This window comes from Hemiscyllium ocellatum, chromosome 25, assembly GCF_020745735.1.
Source record: "Hemiscyllium ocellatum isolate sHemOce1 chromosome 25, sHemOce1.pat.X.cur, whole genome shotgun sequence".
Taxonomy (NCBI): Eukaryota; Metazoa; Chordata; class Chondrichthyes; order Orectolobiformes; family Hemiscylliidae; genus Hemiscyllium; species Hemiscyllium ocellatum.
Genome location: NC_083425.1, coordinates 12,303,222 through 12,325,118, shown reverse-complemented (window position 1 = coordinate 12,325,118; position 21,897 = coordinate 12,303,222). Strand labels below are relative to the sequence as shown.

Sequence of the window (21,897 nt, the reverse complement as noted above, 5' to 3'; positions counted from 1 at the left end):
GAGCTTCCACATGAGAAGGAAAAGTGATATCAACTGTGCACCAATGCTCCTCACCTTCAATCAGGTTTTATTTATTTATTTATAAGAAAGCAAGACCAATATTTATTATCCATACCTGGAGGTAGTGGTGACAACAATGCTTATCGGATCCTGTCAAAATGCCTTGTGCTACTGACAGACAACACTTGCCAGTCTATTGGTGTTGATGATGCCTGACTTGCTGCATTTCTCCTGTTGTCACTGAGCTGGCTATTTCAGTGACAGTCGATGGCAATGGAAGGGACCATGGAAGGATGTGGTGATGGTATTAGACAACAGAAACTGGATCAGGCTCAGTGGGAACCAGCCAAAGCTTCTCGACAAAATTGCAACTTGCTGCACTGCCGGCGCAGTGAAAAACAAATGCAGGCAAGTGCCAAATTTTTTTTTTAAAGGCTATTAGTAACTTTTATAGCATGCTTTGAACAAACCTGCTGGGTTTGGATGTGGAGAATTGAAGGGGTTTTACGATCACTGCAGTTCAAAATGTTCTGCCTCGTATCTACTCAAAACGATGTTGCCCCATTAGTTTCTTGCATCAAGCCGCTCAGTTGCTCTCTCTTGAGAGTGGTATGTCACGCTGCTGTATCAGGGTAACCTGCTGGCGGCACCTCTTCAGTAACTGGGATCTGCTTTGTACTTGGGGCTAACTAATGCACCAACAAATCAGATCAGCTGGCAGATTTCTGTTAGGCATGGCAAGATACAGGAACCCACTGAACCAAGCCCAAGGCTGTCAATTATTGTAATTTAAAGGAATGTGAAAAATGCATTCCATTTTGTTTAAATAGACAAAAAGACTGAAGTACATCTTAATAACAACTTGTAATATTGAAACAAAAATGAAAGAATGCCAGAAACAAAACAGAACTGATTGGAGGAACTCGGGAAATCTGGCAATATCTACAGAAAGAAAGCAGAGCTCATGGTTCGAGGCCAGTGACTCTTCGTCAGAACTGAAGGTAATTTGGAGGTGGTGGTATGCAAGTTGATGACAGGGGGGTAGGTGGTGGAAAAAGGAGCGAGTGGATAGACGGAGATGAAGTCCAGAAAGAGGGAGAACAGTAGTTAGGCAGAACAAGTGATGGATGATAGTGGGCCAGGGAGAAAGAAGAACTGATAATGGGGACCATGGCAACAGCCCAAGTTAGAATGGTACTTGGAAACATCTATCTGGTCTGAATCACATAGGACCACGGGATTAGTATTCAAAGCGGTAGTTGGTGGAATAATTCAAATGTCCAAGTAATTAAATCTATAAGATCGTGATTGGATGGCATGGTTGCTCAGTGTTCAGCCCTGCTGCCTCACAGCACCAGGGACCTGGGATCATTTCCACTCTGGTATAACTGTCAGTGTGGAATTTGCATACTCGTCCCGGGTTTGCGTGGGTTTCCTCTGGGTGCTCCAGTTTCCTCCCACAGTCCAGAACTTGCAGGTTAGGGTGGATTGGCCAAGGTAAATCACTCACAGTGTCTAGGCTTAGGCGGCTAAGCCTTGGGAAATGCAGGGTTACAAGGATTGGGTGAAGGTGGGATTCTCTTGGGAGGATTGGTATGGGCTGAATGGCCTGCTTCCACATTGTAGGGATTCTATGACCAAAAAATGTCTGTACGCACAGGAGATAAGGAGACAGTTGATACTCTCCATGGTATCAGTTTTCAGTACACTCTGACAGATATTTTGTGATTCAATTCTGGGTGAGAGGCTGTGAAACAATGTTTAGATCAAATCCGTCACTTGTTTTGAATAGTTAATCAGTGGTTTTCACAGAAGAATTAACTGCACACAAAATAGTGTGGGGATGCTTTTGTGTGTGCTTATGGTACACAGGGGATAGGCATTTCACAGGAATCACAACTGACACAGGAACGGGTCTTTATATGTTAAGTTCTTCAATAATAAAACTCATAAGTCTTGATATCCCCAATCTGTGAATATATTTTCCTGCTTTAGCTTTGCATTACTCAGACATTTTCAATTTTGCTCTGAAATAATAGGAGTGTTCCCATGCTGTGGACAGGCCCACAATGTTATCAGCGCAAACAAGTCTCAGCCAACAACGGCAACAGACTCTTGTTGTAATTTCTCTCTGCTGAGACTGAATGCTCCATCAGGATGATCATGTATCGGTCAGTTAACATCTGGGAATCCCAACCCTAAACAACAGTTCAGGTCAAATGCTCATTAAGGTTTGGACTGAAACCCAGGTCCCCAGTTTGAGAGTCTGAGATGAGTGTTGGAAGCAGTGGACTGAGGCAAAAAGAAAGTCACCTTTGTTCTAATTTCTTATCACTCCCTTAACCTTCAATGTTCCTCCATGTAAAGCATACTCTCCAAGCTCAGGGGAATGTTGTGCTTATTGCCAGCTTCATGCTGAGATGAGGTTAAGCAGAAATGTAACTCCTCCTATTAGAGTCAGAGTCATAGAAACGTACAGCAAGGAAACAGACCCTTTGGACCAACTTGTCCATGCCAACCAGATATTGTAAATTAATCTAGTCCCATTTACCAATATTTGGATCATATCCCTCTAAACCTTTCTATATTCAACCAGATGCCTTTTAAATGCTATAAGTATACCAGCCTCCACTACTTCCTCTGGCAGCTCATTCCATACACACACCACCCCTCTGCGTGAAAACATTGCCCCCTTTAAATCTTTCCCCTCACACCTTAAAATTATGCCCTCTAGTTCTAGTTCCCCACCTGGAAAAAAGTCTTGTCTATTTACCCTATGTCCCTCATGATTTTATAAACCTCTATAAGGTCACCCCTCAGCCTCTAATGCTCCAGGGAAAATAGCCCCAGGCTATCAGTCTCTCCCTATAGCTCAAACCGTCTGAACCTTATAAAATCCTTGTAAATCTTTTCAGAACCCTTTCAAGCTTCTCAAATCCTTCCTTTTGGAGGAAGACCAGAATTGCACAAAATATTGCAAAAGTGGCCTACCCAATATCCTGTAAAGCCCCAACATAACCTCCCTACCTCTATAGTCAATGCACTGACCAACAAAGCAAGCCACCAAATGCCTTCTTCACTATCCTGTCTACCTGCATCTATTGTGCTCCATTGGTGTGCATCACTCATGTCCACCAGAGGGATGCTTGCTAAAAGTGTGTCACCTTATTGTCAAACAAATCATCTTCCTGACAGTTTTGAATGAAATTACTTCCTTCATACTGATTACTAATTATAAAAGTGATGACTGGCTCGTGAACATACACTATTGGGATAAGGGAGTTGGCTTCAGCAATATAAACCAGCAGGCATGAACATCATTTACAATGATGCAAAGCGCGTGTATAACTAATTGCTAATTGGAGAAATGCAGCTAGGGACAGGTCAATACTTTATCACTATCCAGTTCCCTTTGACCATCTGATTTATATGGAGTTCACTATCATAAGAATAGAGTAATATTTGGTCACTAAAAGGTGACATTTGAACTTACTTTTTATTTTTGTATTACGGCCAAGACTGGTAACAGGCTGAAAAAAAAGACTCATTATAGGTTACGGAGAGTACAGGAAAATATATAATAACTGAGACTAAAGTTTGACTCTTCATAACTAAATGAATTGCTTCGTAATTCTCTCTCAGACTCCAGTATAAACATTAATAAACAGAGACAATTAAAAGGTGATAGAAATTTGACTGTGATCATGATGGATATGCTGATCAGACTGAACTTTTTTTAACCACCAAGATAACTGATATTTATCACCAAAAGCAATATTTACATTGTGTACACTTGGAAATACAAATCACCAGTTTAAAGAAATCTCTGTAAGGATCTGCAGAATACTAATTTGAGTTTGCTGCAAGCCTTATACTTCATTCATAATCTTGTCTTTTACAAGATACCAAAATCTTCTTCCAGCTCACAGTTAATGTCATTAATTTCAACCTGAAGGTTTCTTTAAAAGCATTACGGACATACAATGTTAAACTACGCTCCTTTAACGTTGTTAAAGGTTCCATGGCTAAGATTCATCCCACAACCAGAAGCAATTGATGACCTGGTCAGTCATTCATTTGCTGTTTGTCAGGTCTTTCAGGGCAATTGGCTGCCTCAGTGACAGAGAACAGATGTCCTGTGCAGCCACAACATGATCTCCCAATTCCTATATTTGATGGACTGACCAATAAAGGAAAGCGTAGCCCCTTGAGCCTGTTCTATCGGATCTATACCTCAATTCCATTCACCCACCGGTATTTCCCATCACAGCTCTAACCCAGCCAAAGTCTACTGACCTCAGTCATGATAAGAAAAACTATTAGATGATGTTATCAGAATGTGAAACAAGACATGGATAAATCTTGAGAAGTAAATTTGTTGGCGGTGAAATTCTATGGAAAGTGAGAGCTGTCAGAGAAATGAAATCTCTTTCTTTGCAAGCTCCCTTCTGTGTGAACTCAGTGGCAAACAGGAGAGAGCCCTATTCATTCAGTGACTGGCAACTTTGCACAAAGTGGCACCGAATTGAGAACCACATTAGGAGAGAGCATGAGAATGATTTGCAGTAGGAAATGAAATGTTGCAATAATGCTACAGAAAGTAACTTTCCATTATTCATTTCTACATTAGACTTAGAATGACAACCAAATATGGTTGGTGGGAAAATGACAAATTTCTCCCCTCTGGCATTTCCTCATTGGCAGGATGGACAAAATTCTTCAGACGTATAGAATAGTTTCAATAATATACCAGAACAATTTCTGATTCTGTGCCCTGTTCTGTAATTATTCAGATACTCACTGTCATTTTGACCACTTGCTTACCAGATATTACTAATCTTGGTTTGATCCACCACCAGGAGATTCCCATGGACATCATCGATGAGCTCAGGTGCAATCCAGCGTAGTGGGATCCAGAGTTGGTCAGGAGTTACAAAGTAATCTTTCTGTTAAAAAAAATTAGAAAGACAGCGTTCATATCATTCAGGCACTGGAGAATTCCACACCACCATTTCACAACTTTAATGGGAGTATCAATCATAAATTGGATGCACTCCTGTCTGTTTTTGTTTCAATATTGCACTTTGATTGAATATTAGAAAGCAGTCAAATAGGATGACCAGAGTTGTATTTATTGTTGACATCATTAACATTCAGTAAATAATGGCTTCGATGATACCCTACAGAATGTCAAAGAAGAACTTTCATCTCTAGCTTTGCAAGTCATTGCTTTCTTTCATTTCAAAGTAATAAAGGCACTTGAGGAGAGGGCAGAACTGGGAAACTGAGCTGGAAGATCTTCCTTGGTTTTATTGTGCAGTCTGGTGGAGAATGAAGGCACCACAATTGTTTTTAACAATTCTTTGTTCATGTCTTTCACAGCTGACTGCATCCCTGAGGAATGCAGGAAGTTAATGAGAGAATGAAGAGTTCTGGATTTGCTCCCAGACTATCACCAAGAGCGAAAACAAAGTATTTTAATAACAAGCAAAGATCACTAGGACCAGGAAAGGGTAAGGATGAAGACCTCCCTAAGATTCAATGTCCCACAAGAAACACACAAAGCAGTATGATCACACACAGATTGGTGGTCTAAATCCAACCTTATTCTCCACAACCACCTGACGAAGGAGCAGCACTCCGAAAGCTAGTGCTTCCAAATAAACCTGTTGGACTATAACCTACTATTGTGTGATTTTTAACTAAATCCAACAAGACTCTGAGGGTGGATGGATATATGTTTCAATTTGATGAAGCAATAATTGTGTCCTTTTTCTCTCCTCCCAGGCTGAGATACAATTCCTTGGAATCATACAAGTGCCAATTGTTCAGGGCTGAGCTGGGCAATGAGTATCAGTCAGCTCTGAGACTGTGGAGGGTAACTAGAATGGAAGTTCAAAACACTTTCCACCCAACTTCCATCCCACAACACAGGCTTGATCATGGCATTTTGTGACGACAGTATACAATGGAGTGACCTAATAACATACCCTGATACTGACCCCTCAACAACATGCCCCCCGCAACTGCTTCCACATGAATAAAGATAGAACTGCCCCACTCATTCATTGTAATGGATAAAGGTCAAGAACTTTAAATGAATGTTCTCTTCCCCAGTCCAAAAAACTGAAGCTCAATATGGTGCACCTCCCCTTATCCCTGCTGCTGCTGCTGTGAACAGGCAAATACCATTCAGGCCCATGCACTTCTGTCAACCTGTAGCATGATGCCAAGATGTTAACTCGCATTTTGACATAATTATTAAAAGATAAATGAGTTGATTCTCCATGAGTACATTTCAAGGTGCCGGTTTTATGATACATTTATGCAACACCATAAGTGTGTTCACCTACTGAAACGTGAAGCTTTTCTCATGCGTCTTTCTGATCCTCAAAAATATTCTGTCTTGGTCACGTTATTTCAATTGAATAACTGTAGCCAAACAACTAAAACTGGGCACTGAAAAAGAACCATCTTACATCACAAAGTGCAGCGTCACAGGCTCAGAAAATCAATTCCAATCATGGAATCTTTAATAATTACTCGGAGTTCTGACCTCACAGACTGTGCCCCCCACCGGTCTGCGTTGTGAGATTGTAACAGTGTAGTGCATTAGGGTGGCACAGTGGCTCAGCAGTTAGCACTGCTGCCTCATGGCGCCAGAGACACAGGTTTGATTCTACCCCTGTTTGCTCATTCTCCCTACATCTGTGTGGGTTTGCTCCCACAGTCCAAAGATGTGCAGGCTAATGGATTGGGCAAGAGGAATGCATGATTACAGGGATGAGGGAGGGAGAGTAGGATTGGGTGGGATGCTCTTCGGTTGGTCAGTTTGGACCCGATGGGCTGAATGTTATATATGAGGTGAATAGCAAACGTCCTTTCCCGAAGATGGGATGGTCAAGACTAGAGGTCATATTTTTAAAGTGAGCAGGGAAAGATTTTAAAAAGACAGGAGGGACAACATTTTTACCCAGACAGTGGTTTCTATATGGAACTAACTTCCAGCGGAAGTGGTGGATGCAATTACAATTACAATGTTAATAAGACGTTTGGACATATACATGAATAAGAAAGATTTGGAGGGATATGGGCCAAGCGCAGGCAGGTGGGACTAATTTAGTTTGGGAACGTGATCGGTATGGACTACAAGGATCTCTTAAACTTATGACTCCTATGACTCTAAAACATGGAATTACAGTGAGAAAATGTTCAGGACACACTGCTGTTCACTACCTGACAGACCTAGAGATAAATATCTTCTGACTTTTCGAAAAGCCACACCTGAAACTCCAGATTCCCTTTCTGATGCTGATTAATGTACTGGGTATTGACACTACTTTTCTGTTTTATTTTGAATAATTTCTCTTAAATTATATTTGTCCGGTGAAGGTCACCTGTGTCATATCTTGACTGGGAGGCAGTGACCAACCTATCCCAATGATGCACTGCCAATAGCATTTCAGACTGAACAGTTGCACAGTGAACAGTTTGTGCAGTGAACAGTTTGCACAACATACAGTATGCACAGTGTACAGTTTGTACAGTGTACTGTTTGAAGTGAAACATTTGCACAGTGTACAGTTTGTACAGCGTACAATATGCACAGTGTACAGTTTGTATAGTGAGCAGATTGCACAGTATACATTATGCAGAGTGTACAGTTTGTACAGTCCACAGTTTGCACAGTCTACTGTTTGCAGTGAACTGTTTGCACAGTGCAGTTTGTATAGTGAACAGTTTGCACACTATACTATTTGCACAGTGTACTGTTTTTAGTGAAATGTTTGCACAGTGTACAGTTTGTACAGTGTACTATTTGTATAGTGAACAATATGCAGTGAACAGTTTGCACAGTATACAGTATGCACAGTGTACAGTTTGTACAGTGTCCTGTTTGTATAGTGAACAGTCTGCACAGTATACAGTATGCAATGTACAGTTTGTACAGTGCACAGTTTGCACAGTGTACAGTTTGTACAGTGTACTGTTTGTATAGTGAACAGTTTGCACAGTATACAGTATGCACCGTGTATAGTTTGCACAGTGTACTGTTTGCAGTGAACAGTCTGCACAGTATACAGTATGCACAGTGTACAGTTTGTACAGTGCACAGTTTGCACAGTGTACAGTTTGTACAGTGTACTGTTTGTATAGTGAACAGTTTGCACAGTATACAGTATGCACCGTGTATAGTTTGCACAGTGTACTGTTTGCAGTGAACAGTCTGCACAGTATACAGTATGCACAGTGTACAGTTTGTACAGTGCACAGTTTGCACAGTGTACTGTTTTCAGTGGACAGTTTGCACAGTGTACAGTTTGCACGGTGTACAGTTTGTATTGTGAACAGTTTGCACAGTGTACAATTTATACAGTGTACAGTTTGCACAGTGTACAGTATACGCAGTATACATCTTGTACAGTATACAGTTTATACAGTGTACAGTTTGTTTAGTGAACAGTTTGCACAATGTACAGTTTGCACAGTGTCATTTGTATAGTGAATATTTTGCACAGTACAGTTTATACAGTGTACAGTTTGTATAGTGAACAGTTTGCACAGTGTACAGTTTGCAAAGTGTCCAGTTTATATAGTGAACAGTTTGCACAGTGTACAGTTTGCACAATGTACAGTTTGCACAGTGAACAGCTTGCACAGTGTACAGTTTGCAAAGTGTCCAGTTTATATAGTGAATAGTTTGTACAGTGTACAGTTTGTATAGTGAACACTTTGCACAGTGTACAGTTTGTATAGTGAACAATTCGCACAGTATACAGTATGCACAGTGTACTCTTTGCAGTGTACAGTTTGCAAAGTGTCCAGTTTATATAGTGAATAGTTTGTACAGTGTACAGTTTGTATAGTGAACACTTTGCACAGTGTACAGTTTGTATAATGAACAATTCGCACAGTATACAGTATGCACAGTGTACTCTTTGCAGTGTACAGTTTGCACAGTGTACAGTTTGTATAGTGAACAGTTTGCACAGTATACCGTTTGCAGTGTACAGTTTCTAAAATGTACTGTTTGCACAGTGTATAGTATGCAGTGAAAACTTTGCACAGTGAACAGTTTGCACAGTGTACTTTTTGCACAGTGTACAGTTTGTATAGTGTATTGTTTGCACAGTGTATTGTTTGCACAGTGTACAGTTTGCAGTGAAACGTTTGCACAGTATACAGTATGCACAGTGCATAGTTTGCATAGTGTACCGTTTGCAGTGTACGGTTTGCACAGTGTCCACATTGCACAGTGTACAGTTTGTATAGTGAACTGTTTGTACAGTGTACAGTTTGTACAGTGTACAGTTTGCAGTGAAAGGTTTGCACAGTGTAAAATATGTACAATGTACAATTTGTACAGTGCACTGTTTGCACATCGTACTGTTTGTACAGAAATGTTTCCACAGTGTACAGTTTGCAGTGTATAATTTGTATAGTGAACAGTTTGAACAGTATACCATTTGCACAGTGAACAGTTTGCACAGTGTACAGTTTGTACAGTGTACAGTTTGCATAGTGAACAGTTTGCAGTGAACTGTCTGCACAGTGTACAGTATGCACAGTGTACAGCTTGGATAGTGAACAGTTTGCATAGTATACAGTTTGTATAGTGAACAGTTTGCACAGTATACTGTTTGCAGTGTACAGTTTGCACAGTGTACAGTTTGCATAGTATACAGTTTGCACAGTGTACACTTTGCACAGTGTACAGTTTGCACAGTGTCCACATTGCACAGTGTACAGTTTGCACAGTGTACCATTTGTATAGTGAATAGTTTGCAGAGTGTCCAGTTTATACAGTGTACAGTATGCACAGGCGACTGTATGCACAGTATACAGTTTATTCAGTGTACAGTTTGTATAGTGAATAGTTTGCACAATGTACAGTTTGCACAGTGTACAGTTTATACAGTGTACCGTTTGCACAGTGTACAGTTTTGTATAGTGAATCATTTGCAGTGTACAGTTTGTACAGTGTACAGTCTGCAGTGAACAGTTTGCTCAGTGTACAGTTTGCACAGTGTATGTTTGCACAGTGAACAGTTTGCATTGTATACAGTTTGCACAGAATACACTTTGCATGGTGTACAGCTTGTATAGTGAACAGTTTGCACAGTGTACAGTTCGTATAGTGAATAGTTTGCACAGTGTATAGTTTGTATAGTGAACAGTTTCCACAGTGTACAGTTTGCACAGAGTACAGTTTATACAGTGTACAGTTTGCACAGTGTACTGTTTGTACAGTGAATAGTTTGCACAGTGTACCGTTTGCACAGTGTACAGTTTTTATAGTGAACAGTTTGCACAGTGTACAGTTTGTAAAGTTAATAGTTTGCACAGTGTACAATTTGCATAGTGTACAGTTTGCAGTGTACAGTTTGCACAGTGTACAGTTTGCACAGTTTACTGTTTGCACAGTGAACAGTTTGCATTGTATACAGTTTGCACATTGTACTGTTTCCATAGTGTACAGTTTGTACAGTGTACAGTTTGCATTGTATACTGTTTGCACATTGTACTGTTTCCATAGTGTACAGTTTGTATAGTGAACAGTTTGCACAGTGTACAGTTTACACAGTGGACAGTTTCTATCGTGAACAGTTTGCACAGTATACAGTGTGCATAGTGGACAGTTTATAATGTGCACCGTTTGCACTGTATACTGTTTGCAGTGCACAGTTTGCACAGTGTACTGTTTGCATAGTGTACAGTTTGTATAGTGAACAGTTTGCACAGTGTACACTTTGCATAGTGTACAGTTTGTATAGTGAACAGTTTGCACAGTGTACAGTTTGTATAGGAATAGTTTGCACAGCGTACAGTCTGCACAGTGTACAGTTTATACAGTGCACAGTTTGCACAGTGTACTGTTTGCAGTGAACAGTTTGCACAGTATACAGTTTGCACAGTGTACACTTTGCACAGTGTACTGTTTGCACAGTGTACTGTTTGCACAGTGGACTGTTTGCAGTGAAAGGTTTGCATGGTGTACAGTTTGCACAATGTACAGTTTGTATAGTGAACAGTTTGCACAGTATACAAAGTATGCACCATGTACCGTTTGTACAGAGTACTGTATGCACAGTGTACTGTTTGCACAGTGGACTGTTTGCACTGATCAGTTTGCATAGTATACAGTTTGTATAATGAATAGTTTGCACAGTGTACAGTTTGCACAGTGTACAGTTTGTATAGTGAACAACTTGCACAGTGTACAGTTTACACAGTGTACAGTTTGCACAGAGTACAGTTTATACAGTGTACAGTTTGCACAGTGTACTGTTTGTAAAGTGAATAGTTTGCGCAGTGCACAGTTTGCACAGTGTACAGTTTGTATAGTGAACAGTTTGCACAGTATACAGTATGCACAGTATACAATTTGTACAGTGCAGTTTGCATAGTGTACTGTTTGCAGTGAAAAGTTTGCACAGTGTACAGTTTGTATAGTGAACAGCTTACACAGTGTACAGTTTGCACAGTGTACTGTTTGTAAAGTGAATAGTTTGCGCAGTGCACAGTTTGCACAGTGTACAGTTTTTATAGTGCACAGTTTGCACAATGTACAGATTGTATAGTGAACAGTTTGCACAGTGTACAGTTTGTATAGTGAATAGTTTGCACAGTGTACAGTTTGCACAGTTGAACAGTTTGCATTGTATACAGTTTGCACATTGTACTGTTTCCATTGTGTACAGTTTACACAGTGCACAGTTTGTATAGTGAACAGTTTGCAAAGTGTACAGTTTACAAAGTGTACAGTTTATAATAGTGAACAGTTTGCAAGTGTACTGTCCACAGTTTGCACTTTGTACTGTTTGCACAGTGTACAGTTTGTATAGTGAACAGTTTGCACAGTGTTCAGTTTGCACACAGCTCCCAACTATGTGATAAGCTCTAGCTGCTCACACGAACCTTGTGTTGCCTTACAAGCTCATGTCTTCTTAGAACGGAGCTCTCATTGAATTCCTAAGGCAAGGAGATTCTGTAGTGGTTATTACCTCCAGACTATTAACCCAGTGACTCAGTTAATGTTTTGGATTTGGAGTTCTAATCCTGTCATGGGAGATGATGGAATTTGAATTCAGTAAAAACCTGGAATCAAGAATCTAATGATAACTATGAAATGATTGTTGGCGGAAGAAAAAACCCTGATTCATTAATGTTCTTTAGGGAAGGAAAGTGATATCCTTATTAAGTCTGGCCTACATGTAACTCCAGATCCACAACAATGCAGTTATCTCTTAACTGGCCATTGGGCAATAAATGCTGGTCCAGACAGTGATACCTGTATCCCGGGAATAAGGTTTTAAAAAGTAGGAAACAAGAGCCAAACATAATCTTACAACCTTATGACATTTTCCAAATGGAAATATGCAATGTCATTTAGCAATTATTAAGCATAGCCAAAGATTATATGGGACACAGTTCAAACGTATGACCAATTCGTCACTCCTTATGTCTTTACCTTGTATTTATTGTGGGAAAGTCCGTAGTCTCCTATTTTCACAGTCAGGTCTGCAGACAGTAAGCAGTTACGCAGGGCCATGTCACTGAACAAAACAGAACCACAATTAACACTGCATAATATCAGATTAAACAGCTACAGTTTCAAGGCTAGTCAATTATACCCAATTCTCCTCATCTCCTCTTCTGGAGTAGTGCATCCAGTTCTGGTCACCCTGCTATAGGAAGGACATTATCAAGCTGGAGAGGATTCAGAAATGATGTTCCAGGATGTTGCCAGGAATGGGGGATTTAAGATATAAGGAGAGGCTGGGAATCTTTTCACTGGAGAGGAGGAGGTTGAGGGTTGACCTTGTAGAGGTTTATGAGGGGCATAGATAAGGTGACTAGCAAGTGTCTTTACTCTAAGGTGGGGCTTTCAAAACTAGAGGGGCATATTTTTAAAGTGAGAGGAGAAAGATTTGAAAAAGACATGAGAGGAATTTTTTGTTTTACACAGAGAGTGGTTCGTGTGTGGAATGAACTACCAGACCAAGTGGTGGACGTGGGTACAGTTACAACATTTAAAAGATATTTGGATAAGTACATGAGTAAAAAATGTTTGGAGGGATATGGGCCAGGCGAACAGGTAGGACTAGTTTAGTTTTGGATTATGGTCAGCATGGACTGGTTGGACTGAAGGGTCTGTTTCCTTGTGATATGGTTTATGACTCTCCAACCATGATTCCTAAAGGCCTTACCAAGATATGATTCTATAGGTGACCATTTGTTACACGAAGGCATGAAATATTAGTTTATCCAACTCCCAACATGGCATCGCTCCCATGTAGGCTGGCACTACTGCGGGTTAGGGGGCAATTCGAGCAGGTCTGCCCCTGCACTCAGGGGGTGAAAATCCAGCAGGAAGTGGATGGATAGCAAACTAGAGCTTAAGCGATTGTGCCATGTATCTGAGGAGCCCAATATCAACCCTTAGTGGTTTCACTCTTGGCAGCAGAGGTCAGGTTGGCCAACCATTGAACTGGGATGTTTCCAACGACAGGAACTGACCAAAATAAACCTGCAGGAATATCAGGGAGTAATTTCATATTGTTTTTAATACAGAGCAAATAGATATGCTATCAAAGTTTTTTGTCTTGCACTCATCAGGACAGAACTAAATCTCAAATGGAACAATTTATACTGTATGTGAAGAGACCTGGTTGATTGGTAAGTCTCCTCTGATTGGTTGAGTGTTTACATACAAAGCATCGAACACAGTTAACTGCCACTCTTTTGTTTCAATTCAAATTCACCACAACACGTCTTTACAATCAGAGTTCACCTGCCAACTAATCAGAATCTTCGTCTCATGCTGTATCAATTGTTACTCCCTTTAAGATTTGGCATTTTTGTGATTCTGTCCTGATGAATGCAAGGTGAAAATCTTTGACCACGTGTTCTGGTCTTTTCAGAAATGCACAAGTTCTGTGCTACCAAGTGAATATTTGTTTGTAAACATTCCAAGCTGAGGAAGTTTTCCTTTTACTTGGAGAGTCCTGTTGATGGGAAAGCCTGCAAGTTTTTGTAATGGGAAGCAAAGTATGTCCTCATGTCACTTGGCTGTGCTCTAGCCTAGGTGGTGCAGAGCAGGGGAATATGACAGTAGTGGAAGTAAATTCCTTGTACATTGTGGGATGACCATGAGCTACACAGACATTAGAACAGATGGTTACGGCACAGAAGAACATTTTAAGCTTCTTGTCTGGCTTGTTAGCAGACAATCGCACTACTCTATCCTCTCCCAATAAATTCCTGCTTCCATGCTCCTGTAAAAGATGCCATTGTGTCAGAACAATCCATGATGAACAATCATCGCAAAGTCACTTTTGCTTCCTGCGTCATCCCTGAGCACCATTGACCAAACGCCAGACCAAAGGTGGAAAGAGGTCAGGACAGTCAGAAGCTGTTGATAGATTCACTCGCGGAGCTGGGCAGCTGGCTGTCCGACTGGCGAAGCTGGTTTGACCCAGTGTTGGCCGCGAGTGATCACCCTCCGCAACAAAATCACTGATGCTGGAGCCACGAGGTCCACTCTGTCAGCATCAGGATGTTGTTGCAGGGAATGACCAGCAGCGATGGTCTCCAGGGCGTGAGGGGAGGGGATCGGGGGGCAGGGGAAGCTGTGGGGAGGCGGCAGAGAAGATGAAATAGGCTTCCGCTCAAGAGGGTGTCACTGCCAGCTGTATTACTGTGACAAGAAGGCACAAAGTGGAAAAAGACAAGAATAGAGAACAAGCACCTTGTCAAAACGGAGACAAAAGCAGTCATTAGGCTCCAACTAAAAGAAGGAGAATAAGCCTTTGAAAATCATCACCAACTTTTATCCTAAATTCAATCAGCAAATCAGCGTTAACTTCTCTTAACCCAGCTTATTGTACAGTGCAGGGATATCAGGGCAATAAAAGGAAAGTCATATAGATGCTGGGAATCTGAAACAAGCTCAGAGAATGCTGCAGGAACTCAGCATATCTGGTAGCAGAGAGAAACACAGTTACTATCATGAGTCTGGTCTGAAGATCGTCCTCTGAACTCCTGAAGAATGGTCATATCTGATCAGAAATGCTGACTTTGTTTCTCGCTCGGCAACTGCATCTGCTGAGTTTCTCCAGCATTTGTTGTCATTATCATGATGTGGAGGTGCTGGTGTTGGACTGAGGTGGACAAAGTTAAAAATCACACAACACCAGGTTATAGTTCAACAGGTTTGTTTGGAAGCACTAGCCTTCGGAGCGTCACTCCTTCATCAGGAAATAAACCTGTCGCACTATGACCTAGTGTGTGTGATTTTTAACTATGTCTTTATCATATCAATTCCAGTGTGTCCATGGATCAGTCACTTCAACAGGATGATATTAGGCTGAGTCACCTATATCATGGTTGATTATTTCTTCATACATCTTGCTATCTCTTAAAGCCGTACTAAGGATTTTCTAGTTTTCAAAAGAAATTTTTAAAATGTTGGCACCAGAAAAAGATGGATATTCAGTTTGTAATTGAGATTTGACATTTTGAAATGACTCAAACCATTCGAATTTGCCTAGCCATTCGCAATAATATTGTGCGTTCTGAGTTTCAGAAAGGCACTCAGTTTCCAGTGGAGATTTGAGGAAACTCTGCGCTAGGCTCGGAGTGATCCCTATTGATGTGACAGCAATGAAACAGAAAATATCACCAGGAAATGTCCACAGTAGCACAAACATCATTGCTATCCACTTTGATTCTCTGCTCCTGTTACAGTGACTAGGTAAACTGCTAGACTGAAATACCAGCTGCTTAATGCTGAAGAGATTTTTAAAAATATTCTATCTACATAATATTTACTCTCTTAACACACCCTGACTTACTCTCCTGGATGGTTAAAGTTCTATGCTGTGCTGATTTCTTGCTGGTTTCTATATAATTTCCCAAGCCTTAATCAAGAAATTAATTTAAAGAGCTAAATAACAAAGAGATGAATTCTCAAAATGCCATTACAATTCAATTTAAATTTACACTTCAGAAGGACGGTGGCTATTTGCAGTCTTACAGAGTACAGACAGTGGCTTACCTGTGTATGTAATTATGTTTGTGTAAATACTGTAGGCCTGATGTGATCTCACAAGCCATTCGCTGTAGAGTTGAAGGGTCAGGGGCCAATTCATCAGCTGCATTATGTGTCCTCAGATAACCCTTTAAGTCACCCTTGAAAACAGAGCAGTAAAAAGCAAATATTAATCTACACATTTAGTATAATCAGCTTTGCTGGGTGTATTGTAGCAGTAGAAAATAAGCAGTGGATATCAGAAATATGAACACATTGATGCCTCATGTTTTATCGGCAGCTTATGCAATAGTTAATGTCTACCCTGAAGCTTCACAGTTAATACTGAGATTGGGGGAGAAGTGGTTTACAGTGGGGAGGCTGTGTGAACATCCTGCAGGATTGATAATAATCATATACTTCTCTTGTATCTTCCTTTAAACCTGAAAGGGTTCCGAAAAGATTTACAAGGATGTTGCCAGGGTTGGAGGATCTGAGCTACAGGGAGAGGCTGAACAGGCTGGGGCTGTTTTCCCTGGAACGTCGGAGGCTGAGGGGTGACCTTACAGAGGTTTACAAAATCATGAGGGGAATGGATAGGGTAAATTGACAAAGTCTTTTCCCTGGGGTGGGGGAGTCCAGAACTCGAGGTCACAGGTTTAGGGTGAGAGGGGAAAGATTTAAAAGGGACCTAAAGGGCAACTCTTTTTCATGTAGAGAGTGGCTTGTGTATGGAACCAGCTGCCAGAGGAAGTGGTGGAGGCTGGTACAATAACAACATTTGAAAGGCATCTGGATGGGTACATGAATATTGGTTGGCAAATGGGACTAGATTAGGTTAGGATATCTGGTCAGCATAGATGAGTTGGACCGAAGGGTCTGTTTCCCATTTCTATGACTCTATGCTCCCAAGGTCCAGGCATACCAACCAGTCATCAAGAGACTCTAATTATACACGGTAACACAATGTGCCACTCTGCTTGGGCACCCCATAGGATGTAGAGAAAAGAAAGGGAGGCAGGAAACTGTCAATGTCCATGTGCCGCCTCCTAAGAATATTGGGAAATGCAAGCCGCGAGTAGAGACAGAGGCCTGATTCAATAACTCTCCCTACTGCCCGTCTGGCAACTTCACTGCTCCCACATTCTCCAGTCAAAAGGAACCTGTGCCAATCAACATGAGGTCACACTGGTAATGAGACCGGCATCCTTAAATAGACGAGGTTTGCATTTTTTCTAGTGCCTTTCACTTCCTCAGGATGTCCCCAAAATTTGCGGCCAACCTCCAGTGCGCTTCTGGAGGACAGTCACAGTTGCAATTACAGGAAATCTGTAAGCTTCCAACAACAGCGATGTGAGAACGACCAGATTTATCTGTGTTTGGTGATTTTGATTCAGGGATGGAATTTGGATGGAATGCTGAGGAGAGCATCTCAGTTCGCCTTTGAATTGATCACCATGGGAATCAACCCAAGGGGGCAAGATGTTCCTTCCGTTTAATGTCCCACCTGAAAGATGGCACCTCCAGGCATGCAACACTCCCTCAGTTCTGCCCTGCTGTGTCAGTCTGTGCTCTAGAAAGCATTGAATGCGTAGCCCTCTGATTCAAAAGCACGAGCTAACCAATGAGTCACAAAAGAAGGATGTGAAAACAAATGTGTGGGGAGAGTCTGGTTCGAAAAGGGAGTGAGAATGAATCTCTTACAATTATGCACACTGCAGAATGCATAATTTTTGCAGCAAAGTTATTACTTTCAATGACTGAAGAATGTCTTGTGACTGAATGTTTGGTCCAGAGGTGAGAATGTGGGGCTGGAAAAGCACAGCATCCAAGGACCAGGAGAATGGACATTTCGGGCAAAAGCCTTTCATCAGGAATGAGGCTGGGAGCCTCGGGGATGAAGAGATAAATGGGAGTGGGGTGGGGCTGGGGTGAAGGTAGCTGAGAGTGCGATCAGTGGATGGAATTGGAGGGTAATGGGGATAGGTCAGAGGAGAGGCTGGAGCAGATAGGTGGGAAGGAAGATAGACAGGTAGGATATGTCATGAGGGCAATGTTGAGCTGGAAGGTTGGAACTGGGATAAAGTAGGGGGTGAGGAAATGAGGAAACTGGTGATATCCACATTGATGCCCTGGGGTTGGAGGGTCCCGAGGCGGAAGATGAGGCGTTCTTCCTCCAGGCAGTGGGTGGTAAGGGAGTGGGGATGGAGGAGGCCCAGGATGTGCATGTCCTCGGCAGGGGGAGGGGGAGTTGAAGTGTTTCGGCCATGGGGCGGTGGGGTTGATTGGTGCGGGTGTCCCGGAGACGTTCTCTGAAGTGCTCTGCGAGTAGACATCCTGTCTCCCCAATATACAGGAGACCGCATCGGGAGCAACAGATACAGTAAATGATGTGTGGAAGTGCGGGTAAAACTTTGATGGATGTGGAAGGCTCCTTTGGGGCCTTGGATGGAGGTGAGGAAGGAGGTGTGGGCGCAGGGTTTGCAATTCCTGCGGTGGCAGGGGAAGGTGCCAGGATGGGAGGGTGGGCTGTTAGGGAGCGTGGACCTGACGAGGAGGCATGGAGGGAATGGTCTTTACGGAAAGCGGTAGGGGTAGGGAGGGAAATATATCTCTGCTGGTGGAGTTCGTTTGTAGGTAGCAGAAATGGCAGAAGATGATGCAATGTATATGGAGGTTGGTGAAGTGGAGGACCGGGAGTGGTTCTTTCCTGGTTGTAGTTGGAGGGGTGGGGTTCGAGGACAGAGGTGCGGGATGTGGACGAGGTGCGCTGGAGGGCATCATCAACCACGTGGGAGGGGAAATCGCAGTCTTTAAAGAAGGAGGCCATCTGGTGTGTTTTGTGGTGGAACTGGTCCTCCTGGGAGCAGATGCAGCAGAGGCAGAGGAATTGGGAATAAGGGATAGTATTTTTACAGGAGGGAGTGTGGAGAAGGTGTAATCCAGGTAGCTGTGGGAGTTGGTGAGTTTGTAGAAAATGACAGCGTTGAGTCGGTCACCGTTGAAGGAGATGGAGAGGTCCAGGAAGGGAAGGGAGGTGTCAGAGATGGTCCAGGTGAATTTAAGGTCCGGGTAGAATGTGTTGGTACAGCTGATGAACTGTTCAACCTCCTCGCGGGAGCATGAGGTAGCATCGATGCAGTCCTCAATGTAGTGGAGGAAGAGGTGGGGAGTGGTGCCAGTGTAACTACAGAAAATAGACCGCGTGTCAGTGTTGTCTGGAGGGTGGCATTCACAGTTGTGGGTTCAAGTCCCAATTTAGGAACCAAAACCTCGAATCTCGGCTAACAAGGCGGCGCAGCCTTCCTGCAGTGCTACGTGGTCAAGAGATGTTGATTGCTATGGGAATCTTCAAGCTGAAGCACCTATGGATGAATGTTGGAGTTTACATGGCACCATTTAGAGAAGGGGAGGGACGTTTCTCAGTTAATGTTTACCTTCTCAATTCAGTGAAAAGAGAAGGAACCCGGTTCTTTGTCTCATTGCTGACGAAGTGAACTTGCTGTATATAACCAGCACCAGCGTTTCTTCAATTCACAACTCAATCACTTAACTGACTATAAAACGCCTTGGGATGCCAATGCATTTTTTAAAGTTGATAAAATAAATACATTTTTAATCTTGCTGATAATTTGGGTATTCTTTGGTACAGGTTAAGGGCTGTACATAAACTGAATATCTAAACTATAACAAAAAGCAATGAAAGCAAACTGCATGTAATATACCTAATTTAAGATTAATCTGAGTTATAATGGATAGAAATGACTGTAGCATGGGCAATTTAGAATCCCTTCGGCCAAGCAAGACTTCTAACATCCAACACCAGAAGTATAGCTTTAAATATAGGCTTATATCTTTCAAGCAATTCATATTTGAGTTCAGGAAAACTCAAAAAATTAATTACAATTACAGTTTTCACTCGCATTTTATAAATCAATTTTTGCATAATTTTATTTGGCCTTCAGTTCCTCTTTCTATTTAACGAAGGGTTTTTGGCACTTTATGTCTTAGTGCTGAACACACCAAAAAATATTATTTTATTTGGATCTGTAATGACAAGATCTAACCACCAGGAGGCACAGGACATCTAGTTTGACATCTTCATCCTAATGGTCATGGCAATTTAAGCCATCAGGGAATTGTTACAGTGCAAAAGGAGGCCATTCAGCCCATAGTGTCTGCACTGGCTTTCCAAAAGAGCAATATGACTCAGTGTCAAACTTCTGCCTTTCCCCCATAATCCCGATCATTGCTTCTACCCAAATAAGCATCCATCACCCTCTTGAGTGTCTCATTTGAACCTGCCTCCACCACATTTTCAGAGACAAAAAAAACCCTACAGATGCTGTAATCCAAAGTAGATAGGCAGGAGGCTGGAAGAACACAGCAAGTCAGGCAGCATCAGGAGGTGGTGAAGTCGATATTTCTTCAGGACTGGGGGTGGGTATGGGGGGGGTGCTGCAGATAAAGAGGGTGGTAGGGACAGGGTGGTGAAGTGGGGATAGGTAAAGACAGGTAGAGGGCATGACCTGATTGGTCAATGGGAGGAATGAATCTGGTTGGTGATAGGGAGCAGTGGAAGGGAGGAGGCCAAGGATGGCCATCCATTGCCACAACGAACCACACTGCAAATTGGAGGAACAACACCTCATCTTCCACCTGGGCAGCCTACAGCCCGGAGGACTCAACATTGAGTTCTCCAATTTCAAATAACCTCCCTTCCTGACTCCCTTCCCAGCCCCTCCCCCTCCCTTCCACTGCTCCCTGCCACCAACCGGATTCAATCCTCCCATTGACCAACCAGGTCGTACCCGGTGCCTGTTTTCACCTATCCCCACCTCACCACCCTGCCCCCCTGCCACCCCCATTATCGTCCTACCCACCCCTCAGTCCTGAAGAAGGGTTACACCCGAAATGTTGACTTTTGCACCTCGTGGCTTGCTGTGTTTTCCCAGCCTCCTGCCTGTTCACCACATTTTCAGGCATTGTATCCCAGGCCCTAACCACTCACTGACACAGTCAGTGTCGCTGAGACCAAATGTGTCGGTTTTCCTGTCACCATTTGGTCAGGAATGGACAACAGTGAAATTCCGCAGATTCTGCTGTACAACATTTAGTTGAGCCAAAGGGAGGGAGAGAAGGATACTCAGTGTAATCAAGGCCTGATTGAACTATTTTGATTCAGCAAGCTCTCAGACTATCAAACAAATTTACTGGAGGCAGTCAATCTGTTCAATAGGCTAAAAATTTAGCATGAAAATGTGTTGCTGGTTAAAGCACAGCAGGTTAAGCAGCATCCAAGGAACAGGAAATTCGACGTTTCTGGCCAGAGCCCTTCATCAGGCTCTGGCCCGAAACGTCGAATTTCCTATTCCTTGGATGCTGCCTGACCTGCTGTGCTTTAACCAGCAACACATTTTCAGCTCTGATCTCCAGCATCTGCAGACCTCACTTTTTACTAGAAATTTAGCATGTCAGGACTGAGGAACAATAGGTTGTAACAATTCACACTGGTTAGTTTCTCACCAATACTTAACCACAAGCTAAATAAGTACTGAAGCAGTCGACCTGTATAGAAGCTGTTCCTTTGGTGCAGATTAAAAGAACAAATTGCAAATGCTGGAATTGCAAAGCATGTTGCTCAGTATCTGTAAGGAGAAAAGACATCAGTGTTCACAATGGGAGATTCGATCAGGACTGATCTGATCAGAGATCCCACTCCGAAACATGAACCTCTACTCTGTTGTGCTTTCCCACCAAATTCAGCTTTTATTCCCCTCTGGGGGAAATCAATGGGAAAATGCTCCGTGCATTCCAAATGTCCCGGTATTTGTTTTAAAAACCTTAGCTTAAAAATCCAATCG

General features: G+C 42.3%; 1 protein-coding gene across 3 annotated transcripts in view; it reads right to left on the bottom strand.

Moving 5' to 3' along the window:
• aatkb (apoptosis-associated tyrosine kinase b) overlaps window positions 1-21,897 on the bottom strand; it is a 456,234-nt gene that overhangs the window by 24,353 nt on the left and 409,984 nt on the right. For all 3 annotated transcript variants that reach the window (XM_060844816.1, XM_060844815.1, XM_060844817.1), the window contains 3 exons: window positions 16,061-16,194; window positions 12,473-12,557; window positions 4,825-4,946 (listed from right to left, as the gene is read on the bottom strand). In XM_060844816.1, coding sequence (XP_060700799.1) covers window positions 4,825-4,946; window positions 12,473-12,557; window positions 16,061-16,194 — 341 coding nt within the window. The remainder of the gene's footprint in view (window positions 1-4,824; window positions 4,947-12,472; window positions 12,558-16,060; window positions 16,195-21,897) is intronic.